This window comes from Pezoporus occidentalis, unplaced genomic scaffold (assembly GCF_034315485.1).
Source record: "Pezoporus occidentalis ecotype Australia unplaced genomic scaffold, CSIRO_AGI_Poc_V1 ctg171, whole genome shotgun sequence".
Taxonomy (NCBI): domain Eukaryota; kingdom Metazoa; phylum Chordata; class Aves; order Psittaciformes; family Psittacidae; genus Pezoporus; species Pezoporus occidentalis.
In genome coordinates, this window is record NW_026913543.1 from 632,746 (window position 1) to 646,058 (window position 13,313).

General features: G+C 40.2%; 1 protein-coding gene across 2 annotated transcripts in view; it reads right to left on the reverse strand.

Annotated features, from left to right (window-relative positions):
• Nucleotides 1-338: 338 nt before the first annotated feature.
• NFATC2 (nuclear factor of activated T cells 2) overlaps nucleotides 339-13,313 on the reverse strand; it is a 90,713-nt gene continuing 77,738 nt past the window's right edge. The window contains exons 10-11 of one of the 2 annotated variants that reach the window (XM_062613948.1): nucleotides 10,735-10,822; nucleotides 339-6,430 (exon numbers count right to left, since the gene is read on the reverse strand). In XM_062613948.1, the coding sequence (XP_062469932.1) occupies nucleotides 10,779-10,822 (44 nt within the window). In that variant the 3' untranslated portion in view covers nucleotides 339-6,430; nucleotides 10,735-10,778. The remainder of the gene's footprint in view (nucleotides 6,431-10,734; nucleotides 10,823-13,313) is intronic. The other variant, XM_062613947.1, reaches the window with a different exon arrangement.

Here is a 13,313-nt window from a genome sequence, read left to right on the forward strand (position 1 = left end):
GGTGTACATCCCCAGTCTCCAAAAAGCACATACTGATGCAGAAGGACATTTACACAGATGGCAATTATAGCTGTATTTAGGACAAAACTGTTGATGTGGGTTGCTTAAAGCTTTTTATTGGGATGGTGCTGGTGGGAATGGAAAAATAGAGTGAAAACAAATGGTAAGAGAAAATGAAATCTCATTAGCAAAGTACTCCACACTCTGAAATCCTTATGCATGTCTCTGTGAGTATTTAGGAGGGTGATGAGGACAACTATCCATTGGATGAGTCACCCCTTGATATTACTTTATCAAAGGCGATAAAGGTACGTAAGAACAGACCAAACACTCATGCAGCAGATGATATCCTTTCATTTATTGCTAAGCTACCATAGTAGAGGCAATATATAAAAATATTTTACAGATAGCAAAAACTCATTACATTGGAGGTTTACAATGTTGTTGTAGGAATGTGAATGATACAAATCCCTTTTCAATTCTTAAAACGTAGGCTTTTGAACAAACCGACTACAAAGACATCTGTTAGGATGACTGGAGTGCCAATTGCTCACTCGTGTATCTATAAACATACGGCTTTACCTGACCGTACAGGGCAGGGCTTCAGCAAGGAGGTTTGGATTTCAGTGAGGGAGGATCACTTTATAATTACACAGACTCATACACACACTCACATATATGTTAAGTCCCAATTAGGCCACCATTATTCAGCCTGTATGTTGATTCTGTAGTCCCAGGTCTCACCACACTGCCTGTGTAGTAAGGTACTGATAAGCATCAGTAAAATGATGGCAGTTTATCTTGGAATAACTGATTATTCCAACACCACATCTGTGGATTTCTGAGCTATTACAAACACATACATCATTATTCATTATTGTGGCTCACTCATCCTAGAATTTTCCATGCAGTTTTGCTATTTTATGAGTGTTATTAAAAAGAAACTCAAAATCCTAACCCTTCCCCAGATAACAGGGTTTGCAGCCTGTATGATCTTCTACATTATCAGCACCTTCATCTGAAATTTATTACGATGTGGGCCAGCTACCAATTTAGGTTTTTTGTAACCCAGGAACAATACGAATGACTAAACAAATCTTAAACAGCCCATGGTAGATTAGATACTGACTGGTAGTTAGACAGCCTGCTATCAGCTGTCACCCGCTGCAGTTCTAAAGTAGCAGACATTGAACAAGACAGGTGTCAATCTTATGTCAAACATTCAAAACGGTGAATTATTCATTCTGAACTGAGATGAATAAAGAATTCTAACTTTCCACATGCGATGGCAGACACATGCCTTATTTACAGGCAAGAAATCACCGCGATGTAAACGATGAGGAAAACAGCTGATTTCTGAAGAAGCTGCAATACACCCAGGATAAACCCAACTCTGGCATCCCTTCCTAGTGCAATATGTAATATAAGTAACATACACTCACAATTGCAGATCAACTGGAACATGAGAAGATTTTAAGGGGTGCAAAATTTATGAAGAACCGAATCAATGTAAGATTTGAAATTAAGACAGTCATTTTCTTGAATCCCATCTGGCAGAATTGTTCCCTATTAAGTAGCAATTTGGAAATAAGTGCAAGGGAAAAAGACAGACTGAAATATTTAGAAACGTATTTCTGAAGTGTTTAAAGCTGTCTTTGAAGTCTTTGGAAAATTTATCCAATACATCTTTTTTTAGGACAATAACAATTCCACAACAATTGCATAGAAAATACACTCAGAAAATGAAAATCGATCCTTTATAAATACTACCCTTAATCCAAAAAGGTGTTGCATATTTGGTCAGACAAAAAGCATAGACACTTTTTTGTAAAGATATGGATTACAAAATATACTTCAAAAAAACCCATGCTAGCTAATTTGAGAACTGTTTTAGATATGTTCTTAAGCAGCAGCATTTTATACAATAGAGAATAACATAGTGCTGGTTTTGGAAATATTCTACATTCAGAAAATGCTGTACTCCTACAGGAAGAATGGAAGTGATACGTATTTACATGGATACAAATAAAGCAAGTGCAAAAACCATGGCTCTTCTACATTCTTTCTACCAATAAAAACACATACATTAGACACTTTCATTCCATTGCTGCTGTTCAGATCTGACATTTGCTCATTCTCATGGAGAAAAACAAAACCGGGACTTCATATTTCATTGCAAGTATCTTCACAAGCCATTAATCTCCTGGCAAACTGTACTTCCAACACTCATAACTGACAAAACCAAATCTTCCTGGTATCTGTCCACTCCCATTCCACTCTCAGACTGTTTACATATCATGAATGATGATTTTTGTCTAGGTATTCATATACTTCATGCAGAAGTTTATAGAAGCTCATCCTGTATTTGCAGCCAAAGCTTGGATGAAAAAAAAATGGAAGTAAAAAAAACTGCACACACACACAAAAAAAGAGATGAACTTCTGATTTCCAACAAGCCCTGTGCACTTCACATGGTATAACTTTGATGGAAAATGCATTAGAGTTGTTCACCCTGTTGAGAATATATTTGGAGGCCTTTGGTACAATGGCAGGAAGGCACTGTGGTGAAACATTCAGATAACTGAGGAAAGACAGTTTCCTCATGTGCAAATATGGCTATCTTCCAGATAAAGTGAGAACAAATTACTCACAAAATGGTATTAACTCTTCCAAGGTTAAGCTAATGCTTCTACAGAAAGAGAGAAAGTTGTATTAAGTAACAAAATATTAATACTGGAAAACCACTGCTCAGCAAGAACAGGAAATAATTTAGTAATGTATATTTCAAAGTTCTTCAGCCTAGCTATATACTTCTAACATAACAGTTTTCTTTTTAAAAAGATACACCAATGCATAACGCTATGTCTGAGGACAGTCCTTTTCTCTGGAAATAAATATAAAATTGGTTAAAACTGTATTATTTAACTAATGGTTGCATGTAAAAGCAGATAGAGTAGCACAGCCTGATCTCATGTAGCTGTAAATAAAACCACTAAAATGTAGTCTATATTATATACATTTTATGAACCCTCGATCCAGTAGCTGACTTCGTGTGGCTGCATATGTCTGGCCAACTGGAGCCAATTACAGGATCATGCCCCAAGTTTGTAATTGTGGGGGGAGGGAAATGTGTGTTCATATACAATTATATGCATATAATATATCCATATAGCTATATATGGTTATATTATATAAATATATATGTATATGCACTGACACAAACACACAGATTAATATCTATGCATTAAAAACGAGGAAGAAATACAACTACTGCAAGCATGAGTAAAGCGCCCATAGCCCATTAAATAACAAGTCTTCTCCCCCTCTACAGCAAAGTGCCCGAAGGAACACAGAAGAGCAGTGGAAAACTTGTCTTTTGGTTAAAGAGCTCATGTTTCAATGATGCATCCTGCAAAGTAGTTTCAATGGAGCAGTGCAGGGGCTCAGGGCTTTGCTTGCCTGGGTCCCTTAAAATGCTGAAAAGCCTTTGCTATGAGTCCACATTTTTCTTGTCTGCTATACACATTTATGCTGTATAGTAAAAAGAGGAGGAAGGTGTTTAAATGATCAGTGGGGGACAGTGGCAAAATATAAAACTCGGTCTGCATCATGAACTTACATACTGCAATCGCACGCTGCAGCAGGAAGGTTGCCAGTGCATTTGCTGTGTGTTATCTGACTTCAAGATCAGCCATTCAGCTGCATACAGAGGACTATTGATAAGCAGTTGCTATGGACAATCATCAAATAAGCAGAAATATTTTTAAACTACATCAGTGCGCCTTCTGATTTGAAAAGCCCTTAATGTTGTTTGATACTCTAGTTAAAATCCAGCAAGAGAAAAGTTTATGTATGTCACCTATTCAGGGATTTTTTTCTCTGAATGGCTTTTTGGCTTGGTTTGTTTTAAATTTCCCCTACACTTTACAGGTTGGATCAGGAAAAATTAAATGGTCTTTTTTGGTACGTCCACAGCTTGAATGCTGTGAAACCAGCAGACACATTTCGTCTGTTCTCTGACTCAGCTGCAGCAAAGAACTCCTGACAGGCAACTTCTGTACTGAGGATTTCTTTTAAATTGTCAAAACCATCAGACTGCATTAAAAATCCATACTATACATCAGATTTTGGTGCACTGGCAGTTTTAAAACAGTCCAAAGTAGCTAATTTGAGGCATGTGAGCCAGTTGAAGCCCTACACAAGTGTTGTATACTACAATCAAGAATTCCCCTGAGCAGAAGTCCTTTCAGGTAGTTCAGCCTCAGTTTTCTCTCTGTAGAAGTCAGCCACAAAAAAAAAGCCATTTTTACCTCTGCAGGCACTGTGGTACCTTGCCATTCCTACTCTGTGCAGCTCACAATATGAGCACCAGCATGAGACACTTTTTGGTGCTGGGATACAGGGGACTGACTCATTTTGTGACAGAAGGTTCAAATCTCACAAAGAAGACCAGCTTATTCTGGTGCTGTTGGTAGGTGTTAGCAGTACTTCCAGGGGAAAGAGAAGCAGCAAATCCCCCCCAAGTTGTGTTATTAATACCAGTTTGGGATGCACAGTCAGGAAAGGCTCTGCGCTGGTTCTGGATCTAGGTTTGGTTAAATCAAGAGATTAAAGCTGGTCTTATGAAATTCAGATTTCTGTTTAAGATACAAGATTATAGCTAAGCCTACCTAGGTCAGGTGTTATGGAAAGTCTAATGCTACTGTCTCCCACTCTAAAACTGAAGACTTTGCAAAATTTAAGTACCAGCTTTTAGTGGTACAAAATATATTATTGTCAACACTCCTGAAATGATTTCTGTTTGACCAAGTGCTCTGCAGGGTTTGTGCGAGATCTTTCTGCACTATTGGGGAACAAATTATGCAGCTGCCCTTCTGGTCTGCTGTATTCATACAACCTAATTCCTGCTGTGAGCATGTGGGCACGTTGGTACTCAGCAAAGTTTACTGTGAAACAACTGAAAACAGGGTAGTTCCACTGCATTTCCTAGAACAGAGCTCAGGCTCTGCACTCTTAAAAATACCAGCATTCCTCATTTACAAAACCAGAAAAGATTACTATGCTTTTCCTACAATATTATTGCTATCTTCTACTGTACATTGTTTATCCACTCATGATGCCTTTTTATCACACTGTGGTAGTAATGCCACACCAAAATGTTATAAACTTGCTAGCTGTACAACTGCAGATGGCAGCGGTTATCCTGTACTGTGATAAGCATGTGCCAGTACAGTATATTCTAACACATGAAGCAGAACATAACAAACATACTAACTCACATGGAAATTTAACCTTCTGAGAAATTGCTGGTAGCTTTGCAAAGCTAAAGAAACAAGGTGAATATAAGTAAGTGTGTATTTTTTCTGGAACATACGGCTTCTGTAACATGCAATTGATGACTTCTGTAAGATGCAATTATTTTCCTCTGCAGCCTGTGTGGTTAAATGCTACAGCTGCTAAATGAGACAAGTTACAAGCCAATAGTAAGTTCTATAGGTAAAGAAACAGCAACAATTCATCAGAGAGAAAATAAGGTGTGCTCATACAATGCCTAAACATTAATGAGGATCAATCATAAACTCTTTGAATTGACTGGGACTCCTATATAGTAACCTCTGTTTTATCTGGGTTTATTTTACCTTGGGACAGGTGTTACAGCTGCTGAATTGCTCTCTTCACTGGTTCTTTGTGAGCACCCCTCTCCTTCACGCTCCTATCCAGTCTGACAAGAAAAATGAAGAAAACTCCTGGATTCAGCTGACATCTACTGTTTGAAATCCTGATCACAGTGCTCAGAGTCAGAGAAAAATGGCTTTTGATCCCAGGTTGGATAAAGGCTCAGCAAGCTTGGGTTGCCTCAGTTTCCTACAGCAATAAAATGTCTTAAAAGGGCTTTGAGACCTGGAGGGCAAGTCATTGTTAGTGAACCGCAAATTGGTGTTATTCTTTTATAGAATATATTACTCTTTCTTCCCCCATTTCCCACCCCACCCAAATAAGCACTAAGATATAACCTCGCTTGCTTTGCGCTGTGTTCAGGAGTGACATATCCCTTCTCCCTTATTACTAAGATAGATTGATGTAGACAGATATTTTGCAGCAGGCTTGAAGAGTTTCCTCAGACAGATGCTCTGTTACATGAGAACAATACGATCTTTGGACGAAAGGAAGGGTGTCCTTCTCAATGTTTACAGAGAGAGGTGGCAAGTTGCTTAGTCAAGGCTGTCAGCTTGATGCCAATACATTGTTCCTTGCATTGAATTGGTGCCTTGAGATGAAGAGTTAAGGAAGCAGGAGGTTGCAGGGGCATTGGAAGGATCTAAGAGGTCAGTTATGGAAGGATTCAGTAAAAGTTGTCTCACAGATCTCTTCTTCTATGTTTGATTTCTGGCAGGGAGTCCAGAAAATTCCTTCCTGATAATTTCATTAACTGTGAAATAAAAGAAGACAAAGACATATTAGAGCGCTTTCCAAATCACAAGAAGTAAAAGCAATCCTTGGGCAGTTTGCTGTTCAGCTGAAAACATCCCTTCTGTATTTATAACATAACTTTATTAAAACCAAAAACTTTTAGTCCTGTTTACTCAGACTACATATTTTTGGAAGGCACAGGAGAAAGAGCAGAGAGAGGGGGTTTACGCTGTGTTCAGCATGCTTCGAGTACCATAAAAACACAACTGAGAAGCTGTACCATGTCTCCAGTACAGGCTACATCCCTTATGTACACAACGCCTTCCCTCTTTCACAGACACTTCCTTTACACAACGTAAAAAGGGAAAACCTGCAAGTCTCTGAGCACTTTAACATCTTCAGTAGGCTGAAATAAGAATATTTTGAAAAGAAAAAGGCCAGGTTTGGAGAAAATAAAATGGACAGTGATGAAAATACAAAGATTGAAATTCAGGTGGAAAAGTGGCTTTTTTGTGGTTTTCTTGTTTGATTGGTTTTTAAATATTGCTATAGACTCTGTTCACTCTACATTTTTATTACAGTTTGTTTGCAGACTGTAGCATAAGCAAACTTCCATGCACCACTGTGATACCGAGAGGCTTGTTAATAAAGCTCCAGAGAAGACACTGAAGAACTCTGTTTAAAAAAGCAGAACAATAGTACATGTTAACTACAACAGCCATTCTCTCCTCTCACACTTACTCGCCTAAAGCATCCTCTGGTACCTCCTGGAACAGCAAATCTCTCTCTAGGCTGCAATTCCACTAGGAGAGACCTAGAACATGGGTATTTTTATTCAGGAACATCAGAACTGCCTGTTTTGGGGCTCCATCTCACATGCAGCTCCTTGGTGCTGTACTCACCAAGGGGGTCCAAGTTTGGAAACTGTTTCTCTACTATAACAAATTTGCCTTAAAACCAGAAGACCAAATTTTCTAAGGTTTCAGGCCCCAGATTTAAACGATTTCTTCCTGCTGATATTTAAGGGCTAAGACAAGGACTAAGTCCAACCAAAGCTGACCCTCACCCAAGACTGATTCATCCTCAGGTTAGCTCTAGGACTACTCCATATTTAGGCCCATATCTAACAAATGTTTAAGAAAAAAATTCACATAATATTTCACCACTTCCCACTATTAAAAGAAATGGTGGCCAATCTCTTATTGTCTCTGGGAAGGGAGAACACATGTATTGGTTTTCAATAGTTCTGACTAGTAGTTTGAAGTCTCCCTCCACTCTACATGCAATGTCATTTATCTTGGACAAAGTAAATTCTATGTGTTATGCAGAGCTCCATCTCATCGCTGTATGGATGTCTGCTGAGGTGGGCTGTACTCCTCAAGGACTAAGTATTCACACACATCATGGCTAGGTGCTTCCTTGATGGGGGGACAGGGAGCCTGCATATCCAGGTATGCTAAATTCTCTTGAAAGGACCTTGTAGCCTGTGACACGCAAGGCATTTTCCATCCCTCCATGGTCAAAAATCCCACTGTTAACAGCCCAGAGTTTAGCTCTTTCTAATTCCAGCCTCTTGGAAAGGACATGGATGAAAAAGAATGGCTGAGAGCAGAACTCCTGTCTTCTCCTGCTGCCCAGCTTTCTACCTACCACAATCACCTACAGGCTTCTATGAGCCTTTTGGGTGAATTCTTGCTAATAAAGCGTGTTATGTGGGGTGTTTGGTGTGCTGCTGCTCTGCAGTGCAAGCAAGCAACCAGCGGGAGGTGAGGTTGGTCCACTTTCAGACAAAACCCGTCCTTCAGCTCAGTCAGAAGAGCTTCCTGTTTGCTCTACCCAGGAAATGAGAGGAGCAGGTCTTCAATGGAAATTTTTCACAGCCTCAGCTAAAAATAGCAGTGAGGTAAAAGAAGTGGGCACCCACTCTTACAGGGTCATTTCCTTTCTAAAGACAAGTGGGCTGAGACTGCAGGCTGATCTATTTATCGACACGTTTGTTTGAGCAGCCAGCGTGCCAGAAGTGCAGTGTGTGGCTGAATACGTTTCATTTAACACAGCCACCACTGGTGAAATACCAGAACCAACAGTCATCTTTGTCTAGGAAGGGTTAACTAGTAAGTGAAAAACGAGCAGGTAATTAAATGGAGTTACCATTAATTACCACAGCCTTTTGAGGGGGCTGGTTTTGGTGCAGTTTCTCAGCCTGAGCTTTAGACAAAGTGAAATCCATCATGCAGCAACAGTAGACCACAAGCCTGGAGCCCAGCTGGTGCAAGGACCTTCTCTTGCTGGCTCCAGGCAGGTTAGATGGTGTGGTGAAAGGCTTACTCAGCCCGCAAACTTCACTTTCCCTCCTGCATGCTGCATGGGAGGTCAGCAGTGGGTTTTGTGGGCTGAAGTTATAGGGGTACTACGGTCTGAAAAGAGCTGAAGAGTTGCGTGGGAACTGTACGAAACATTAACCCCATAGATGGGCCACAGGACCATGCTCGAGCACAGCCAGGCTCTCTCTGGGTAAGCTCTTACAGGCAACAAATTGGATTTTTGTTGTAAGCATTTGAATAAACAGAGAGCTTCCTGTGTCAGTGGGCCCGAACATCTTGCAGTCATCCTGAATTTCACCTAAAGCCAAGTGGTGAGGGAGTTAAGTGGAGTTTAAGCTGGGCAACACTAGTCTGGGAGCTCTAAGGGAAAGATGTGGAAGTCAATGATTGTCCCAACACAAAAAGTCCTAATCTACAACCAGAGCCTCTAAATCTAATGAATATATAAACATAACAGGAATGGATCCCAAGGCAAGTATCTCTCTCATATCTTGGAATCACCTCCAGACCAAGTCTAGTGAAATCACACATCTTTGGAGATCTGCTCCAGATCTGGGAGCCGATGGATCCAGATCCAGGTGTAATCTCAGTGACTTGGGCTTCAAAAGCAGATTGAACAAAATCAGTACTCTGAGACATATCTAAACTTCAGAGGAAGCTGAGCTCATGTGCTGAACTTGCTATTCTGAACTCCCACCTATCTTTGTTGGTAGCATGGTTAAAATGTATCCCAAGTATCAGTTCTCTTTATTTGCTCATTGCTTCCTGAGAAGAAATGGAGATGATGAGATTAATAAATAAAATATTGTTATTTAAGGTGCCTGGCATGTGGCAGCTCTAGAGCACACAGCTATTGGTCTATTTAATGATAGAACTGATTAAATGGAGCCATGAGGACATACGAAAAGATAATGAAAGATTAAATCATAAAAAAGGATATTGAAACTACAGCTGACCAAGGAAATGCCTAGTGAGGCCTGAATCTCTTCAGCATATCCTCTGTTAGATACTGCTGTTGTATAAATATTACAACAGCCCTGGTGCTTGGAGATCCCCAAGTTAACTGAATGCAAGGGGCTGGCTGAAATCATGGGAGAACTTCTGCGTTCTTCTAATCACTCATCTTTGATGGGTTAGAGTCAGTCTCTCAGGCTCCAGTCCTCAAAGACATTTAAGACTCTAATTCACATCCTCTCAGATAGAAATCTGGAGCGGATTCACTTGCGGGATGATAGTGGGTTGTATTAAATACCGAGCTTCGACTAGTAGTCCAGAGACAGAAAACAGCCTCCAATTTTAGCTGGCAATGAGTCAGGCTCCTTGTAATTGATTATATATCCGCACACACACTCATCAGCATGCATGCACACACATTCACACACGCATCGGAATAACGACTTCACTAGCGTTATTCCACATGTATGTCTGGAGTAACACCAATGAAGTCGATGCTGTCACAGCACTATACCAGTGGCAGTGGCTGGGGTCTTGTGCCCTTTGGGGATCCTGCAAGACCGAGGGCCTCATCAGAGGAGGCAAAGCTCAGCTCCAGCGGTTCCTCCCTGCATCAGGCAGGGATCCTGCGATGTTCCACATTTGTGCCAATGACATGGCCAAGAAGCGTTTTACATGCAAAGCAAACACAAGGCACGCAGGGAGGAACTAAAGGCATAACAGGGGCTGGGGAGGAAAGTTGAACCCTGAATTTTTAGTGTGCCCTCCAAACATGACCAGGCAAACCATGGTCCTAACACAGTTCTGGATGCTGCCAGGGAAGAACAGGATGCTTTAGCCCAGCATGCACAACCCCATCTCTCCTTCCGTGCCCACCAGGCCCCAGCTACTTCAGGACAGCTCTGTGGTACACAAGTGGGGAAGAAAAAGGATGAAAAAAACCCTTTAAGCCAAATAAAAAGGGGCATGACTTCTTAATTATAAAAAATAAATAAAGGTTAAGAGAAACACACAGCTGGAGAAAAGGCAGAAAAACACTAATTACCTTTCTTTTTGATTGCTTGGATCAAAGATCACAGCCATTCTTTCTCATATAATGTTTTGTATCCAGCTAAGGTGTGTATCTATCAGCTCTGAAAAAGATTTGCAAAACCATTTTTGAGAAAAAAAGGTAACCTTTGACCTGTGTTGCAAGGCCAAATGTTACAGTTTTCAGCTACTCTTTCATTTGGTGGTTTAATTTATTAAAAGGACATTTCAGCATATACCATACATAAGGCAGAACTTAACCGCTGACCTTTTTGTTTGCTCAGATCCAGCACTAGATTTTACTTTTCCCCCTCTTTTCTCAACTGATATTATCTAAAAGTAAGTATGCAAAAAATTACACTCTGGAACTGATCACAAAACATGCAAAATGGTGATAATTTGATCTGAGACTTCAGAGGCACAGGAGGTCCATGCTGGAAGTCAGGTCAAAGACTAGTCACTGCCTTTTGCAAAATTCAGTTATATTAGCATCTTAGTGGCCCAAATCAAGCACGACACGTTTATGCCAGATCAAAAGTCAGTCCCTTTTAAATAACAGATCTAACCACAGTGGCCATGTAAAGCAGACTTTGCCTTAATTGTAAAGAACAGGAAAGATACATGCAAAGAAATTCCGGAAGTTACAGTCTTTGCTTCCAACAGAAATAAGGTGATTTTTATTTCTCATAAAATGGCAGTATTTAAAATTCTGTTTCAGTTTTGGCTGATCTTTTGAGATTTCTTTTAAATTCATCATCAGAGCATTTGGCACGTCTGCAAAACCATGTGGAAATTAAAGAAGTTGCAATATTAAGGAGGGAAAAGTGCCTCTTAAAAACTAAGCTAGTTTTGAGTGCAAGATTCAGAAGTATCTTTGCTGCTGGATTTCAGGTGACTATATATAGAAAAGAAATATTTTACTTGGCTCCCACAGATTGCACACTGGAACCTACCACTCAGTACACAGCCTATTTTATATTCTGCACCCTGGAAAATCAGCTTTTGCACATGCAAGCAGAGCAACTAACTGACTGGTAAATACAAACTTAGGTGTATCAGGCACAAGGAGCCCAAACCCAACAGACTGTGTTGGGGAAAAACACTGGGTGCATGTGTAGGGGTTGCTTTATAAATCAACAGCAATGAAAGGCTTTTTTTCTGGTAAATGAGGACATAGAACAACTATGAGGCACTTGGCTGTAAAGCTTTACATTTACTTTTCTTTACATCAAAAAAAATTTTACTCCTATTGAAATAATGCCCATAGATGCACCCCACATCCTTCCTTCCTTGTGCTGCTTGTAACCTACGAGGTCTGTGTAAACTATACACCTCTTCTACACCATCCAGCCCATCAGCAATCAGGTCATCTCCATGAATTAAGCAAACTCTTGGAAGATGTTCCTGATCTCAAACTAAGTGGCAATTCAAGTCCCGTAATGCATTTTTGCTATAATAGTTTCAATAGACTCAAAACCCATCGGCATCTTTCCATGAATTTAACAGCATAACATAGATATCTGATGGAAAACAGGATCTAAATAAAATGCATATTTTTGGCTGAAGCCTGTCCCAACTGAAATCAATATCTTAAGTTCCTTGTGATTCACAGGATCTGGATTTCACTGTTGACATTTACATATCCGTCCCTTATATTTCAAGCTAGTTACAGAGTAAGCTGCACAGATAAAATTATCAGTATCTATGGTACTATCCTACCCAAAATCTTTAACAGGAAGCTGTGTGTGCCTGTAAGAAAGAGCAGAAAATAAAGATAGCATTTCTGCTAAAAACAAATTAAAAATGATCAGTGTCCTAAATGCACTACACAGCAAAACTATCAAGGAAATAACACACGACTCTGTCTGTGACACTACCCCAGAAACTGCAAGGATTTTCTAAGTACTTTCACTATTACCAGTGCAATTCCAATAAAGACCCCAACAGCCTGCGTTAAAAAAAAAGCAAGACCTAGTGGTTAAAGCAGAAGACTGGACAGTGGGAGTCCAGGGCCTGGACCTCTCCTGTATCATCATCTTGCCATATGGCCCTGGCCAAGTCCATGGTAGCCCTGAAGGACCAGATTTATTATTAGCTTGCTTTGGTCTGAAAAACGCAGAAAGATTGTGACGGTCACACTCAGGAAACTTCAATAATACATGCCTAGGTAACAGAAAAAAGCCCAAAATGATGACGTGCATTGAAGGAGCCTATACTAAATATGTGGATGTAGTAGAGAGCAATCATTTTCTGAAGTCCCTACAGGGATGTTTTAAAGTCCTTAAGTAGTCTAGATCTCAAACTACCAAAGGCATGAGGTGCTGAGCTCACCTAGGCATTCTAAAAAATACTAATAGGCAACAATTTAAGTTACCAGCCTAAAACCTTTAAACCTATAAATGCCAGTCAATGTTGCAGTCCTCATCTCTAAAACTTAGGTCATAAGTATTTGTATTAGGAAATTGAGCCAACACAGGTAACAGCGCTTTGGAGACAGTGATCTGTTCCGACTTTGCTGTATGGCACCTAAAGTCAGGAGACTAAGGAGCATCCCTCAGCCCTGGATGCCTTGTCCTGAGAGATGCTGGGGGATCA